Source organism: Rhincodon typus, chromosome 10 (genome assembly GCF_021869965.1).
Source record: "Rhincodon typus isolate 14 chromosome 10, sRhiTyp1.1, whole genome shotgun sequence".
Taxonomy (NCBI): Eukaryota; Metazoa; Chordata; class Chondrichthyes; order Orectolobiformes; family Rhincodontidae; genus Rhincodon; species Rhincodon typus.
This window is the reverse complement of record NC_063341.1, coordinates 21,027,879-21,031,421: the sequence shown is the minus strand read 5'-3', so window position 1 is coordinate 21,031,421 and position 3,543 is coordinate 21,027,879. Positions and strand designations below refer to the sequence as shown.

Below are 3,543 nucleotides of genomic sequence, written 5' to 3'. Positions count from 1 at the left end.
TCAACGACATTTATAAGTTTTTTTTTAAAAAAGCTACCCATTTACAAACGCAGGGCTTTAGATTCCTTCATGATATCTGGTGAACATCTCAAGAAATGCCTCATTAAACGCTTTCGGGCGAGATGCAGAAACGTGTTTCTCATTCTTTTTTGTGGGGGAGGGTTTTGTCTGGAGTATACAAAGGGGGCGGCTGTGCGGGAAAATGGATCCTAAACACTTAGGTGAAACATTACACCAGGCCACAAACCAAAAGCGGTCACTGTGTCTCGCCTCCCGGGCTGAAGAGGTCTCTTTATTAAGTCACTGGTTAAATTTAGACTAAGCGTCGCATTTCTCTCCGGGATCACAACCTAGAGCTGTACCATTGAAAATCAGACAGGTTCCTCTGGGAGATTTAGCCCCACTGGGGGGGTGGGTCAGAGTTACCCCCGGGGGAGGGTGTTTGTGGGGTTAGAGTAGAGGCGTCTCCCTCCCTCCCCAGTACCGCAGCCCCGACCGCGGGTGATTCCTGCTGCCCAACCCAGGGACTATGTCAGTCTGTGTGGCCTAAGAGGGGAGGGCTGGCAGCTATAAACTAGAAACCATGATGGGGGTGTCGGTGTGTGGCGGCTCGGTTTGCACGGTGAGAGCACTTTGGGAAGGAAGGATTCAAAGGCTGAAGGAAGAATATGAGAAAGAGAGAGCGCGGTCGAAACGGAAGGCGCCCACAGGGCTAACGATGATGTGGCAGAACCGAATAAATCTGGCCAGGCTCAAGGAGAGAGTGGTTACCGAAGAGGGAAGAGTTGTGCTGAGGATTGAGAAGGAGGAATGGAAGGTCAGTAAGCTTGTGACTAAAGTGATCCCGAGGGAAGCTGACGAACACATGGCGGGAGGGAATGGAGCGGGTGACTGCTGGAAAGTGCCTCATGTGAAGCATAAACAGTACAGATAGGTTGGGCCGAATGGCCTGTTCCATTGCTTCTAATATTCTAATCATCACTAAGAGAAGACACACAGCTTTTTTTTGCCTCTAAACCAGGAGATGGTGGTGGAATAGTAATGTCACTGGACTAGTCATTGAAGGCCCCAGAATAACATTCAGTGGGTTCATATTGCCCCCATGGCACGTGGTGAAATTTGACCTCCCTTAATAAGGCTGTTATGTTGATTGTAATTAAAATTCTGTTCAGGGGAAGGGAATCTGCCATCCTTACCTGGTCTGACCTACATGTAACTCCAGACCCACAGCATTGAGTTGAACTCCTAATTGTCTGGCAAACACCTGAGAACCAGGTTCAAATCCTACCCATTCCAAAGGTGTGTCAGAATGTCTCTGAACATGTTTATGAGGAGGGGAAAGTTAGCAAGGGATGGGCATTAAATTGCCTTGCCATTGACACCCACATCCTAGTTAAAAAAAACGTGAGAAGGAGACAAATTACACCATAAAAGAGACTGTGACTGGACTGTGGAGATGCAGCAGGAACTGTTAACTGAAACTTGATGTCCAGATATTGCAGATCAAAGTGACTGTTTCTGCACCACTGCCACTACAGGATGTGTTCCTGTCACCCATACAGTCTCAGTATGTGTGGTGTCACTGCCACAAGTACCAAATGGGGTTATTTTAGTCACACAGTGATGGTCAAAATTATTACAAATTGAGTTTCAAAATTGCTCAGTGAATAACATTGCCATGAAGAAATCATTTATCTGGTTAGTGCTGTAGTCTCCACTCTAGTCAGGGCAGTAAGGTGGTGGACTGGAGGGAAATACATGTATAGATAGAGTCAAGTGGTAATGTCTGGTACCAGATTCACATTGTTAATGTCAACAGCACAGACTTTTTGTTGCATTTGCGGTGGTAGGAGATAAACCAAAACAATTCAGCATGATAATGGATACCCTGATGAAACAATCATTGAATATCATGTAAACTCCAGAATGTGCCTAAGACTGTTCTTAGACTGCTCAGATTACCCTGGAAGAGGAAGGCTTCTTTTATATTTGAGCAGCTGAGGATGATGTTATGTCATGGTGCTGTTTTGCAGTAAACACACGTGTGGTGTTCCCCACTAACTGGATGCTGCTGTTAAGTTAGAAAGATGATTTACCTGTCACACAATGAATAATATGATAGATGAGGTTCAGTGCAATTATGATGCTGGGCATACAGAGTGTACATCCCAATGACTTGTGGATTGCAGTTGGCAGCATGCTGACTATGCTCAACCAGCCCATGCTTGCAAAACTCACAACGTAGTGTTCAAGATGAGATAGGCTTCTGTTATTGGATAACATTTTACTAAATAATTCTGTTGAGAATTGCACACGAACCAGTTTAAGATTATCAGTTGGGTTCACAAGGTGATTAATTTGCACATGTTAGTATGGATATATATTCAGACATGGTTCTTTGTAGGTAACAGGAATATGTCCAGTCATTGCACCTTTTTCCAGGAGGAAAGGAGAACTTAAGACAATCCCTGCTACATCCCAATGGCAACATCTTGACCACCTAGAGCTGACTTGCCCTTAGTTTGAATTTAATCAGTGAACTAAGATTGACAGTTAACAGTTCGTGCAGAGTCTCCATGTTTACTATAATGTAACCAGTCAGCAGTTTCTTCGCATGCTGTATAAACAGTTGTTTCCTTTCTAATATTTATCATGTTTCATCCCGATGACTGCAGGATGAAAAGCTTTCATTTCATGTCTCGTCTTAACAATATTCAAGTTTTGTACTTCAAATTAATCATTTGAAATTTTTCAACCTAAAAACTTAGTGACTGGATATATAATCTCGCTTCCATTACCCTCCTCAAATGAAGCTCATGCATTCACTAAAGAGCTAAAATTCCTGAAAATCATGGTTTTGCTAAATGGCAGCTCTCAAACAAGCACAGAAGGAAACCTTAGCTGTTTTTCTGATCGTGTTCAATCCATTAGGTCAGATTTTGTGAGCTTTTAAACATGAAGCGATCATTACTCTTCTGAATCTGACCACAAGTTCAGGATTTTGTACAAGTGCAAATTAACATAGAAATCCTGAAATTAAGTTTTGCTCCACCCATCAATGATCATGGAAATCAATTGACATGGTGAGATCTTTCCACTTTCTGCTATCACAGCACTATTAGAACCCCTTCTGCAAAAAGTTACATCTTGTTGAATCAGGCCATACTGGCTCAGATCGTGTGGTAAGGGAGTGGATGCTGTTAACTGTGATAGGAATGACCCACTCACTTTTTGTATGTTGGAGTCTTTGGATCTTCTGACACAGGCTCCAGTTTGAACCTACCCAGGAACAAATCGAGGAGGTCAACGGTTAAGTGCAGTACATTGAAACCACTCCTCCTGATTAACCCTAAGCTGAAAACAGATCCTTATACAGTAGTCTGTCATTGTTGACTGACTCGCAGAGTTTTAAATGGACCAGTCATCCTGGGTAGGGTTGAGCCACACCACCACAATTGCTACCTCCAGACCCATGAAACAGCACCACCGCCACCCCCCCCCCACCCCAGCCCACACCATCCACTCCCTTACCAACCCCCCCCC

General features: G+C 43.9%; 1 protein-coding gene across 1 annotated transcript in view; it reads left to right on the top strand.

The window, feature by feature from the left end:
* The first annotated feature begins 216 nt into the window (after positions 1 to 216).
* lrrc39 (leucine rich repeat containing 39) overlaps positions 217 to 3,543 on the top strand; it is a 24,613-nt gene continuing 21,286 nt past the window's right edge. The window contains exon 1 of the mRNA XM_020530262.2: positions 217 to 817. Coding sequence (XP_020385851.1) covers positions 584 to 817 — 234 coding nt within the window. The 5' untranslated portion in view covers positions 217 to 583. The remainder of the gene's footprint in view (positions 818 to 3,543) is intronic.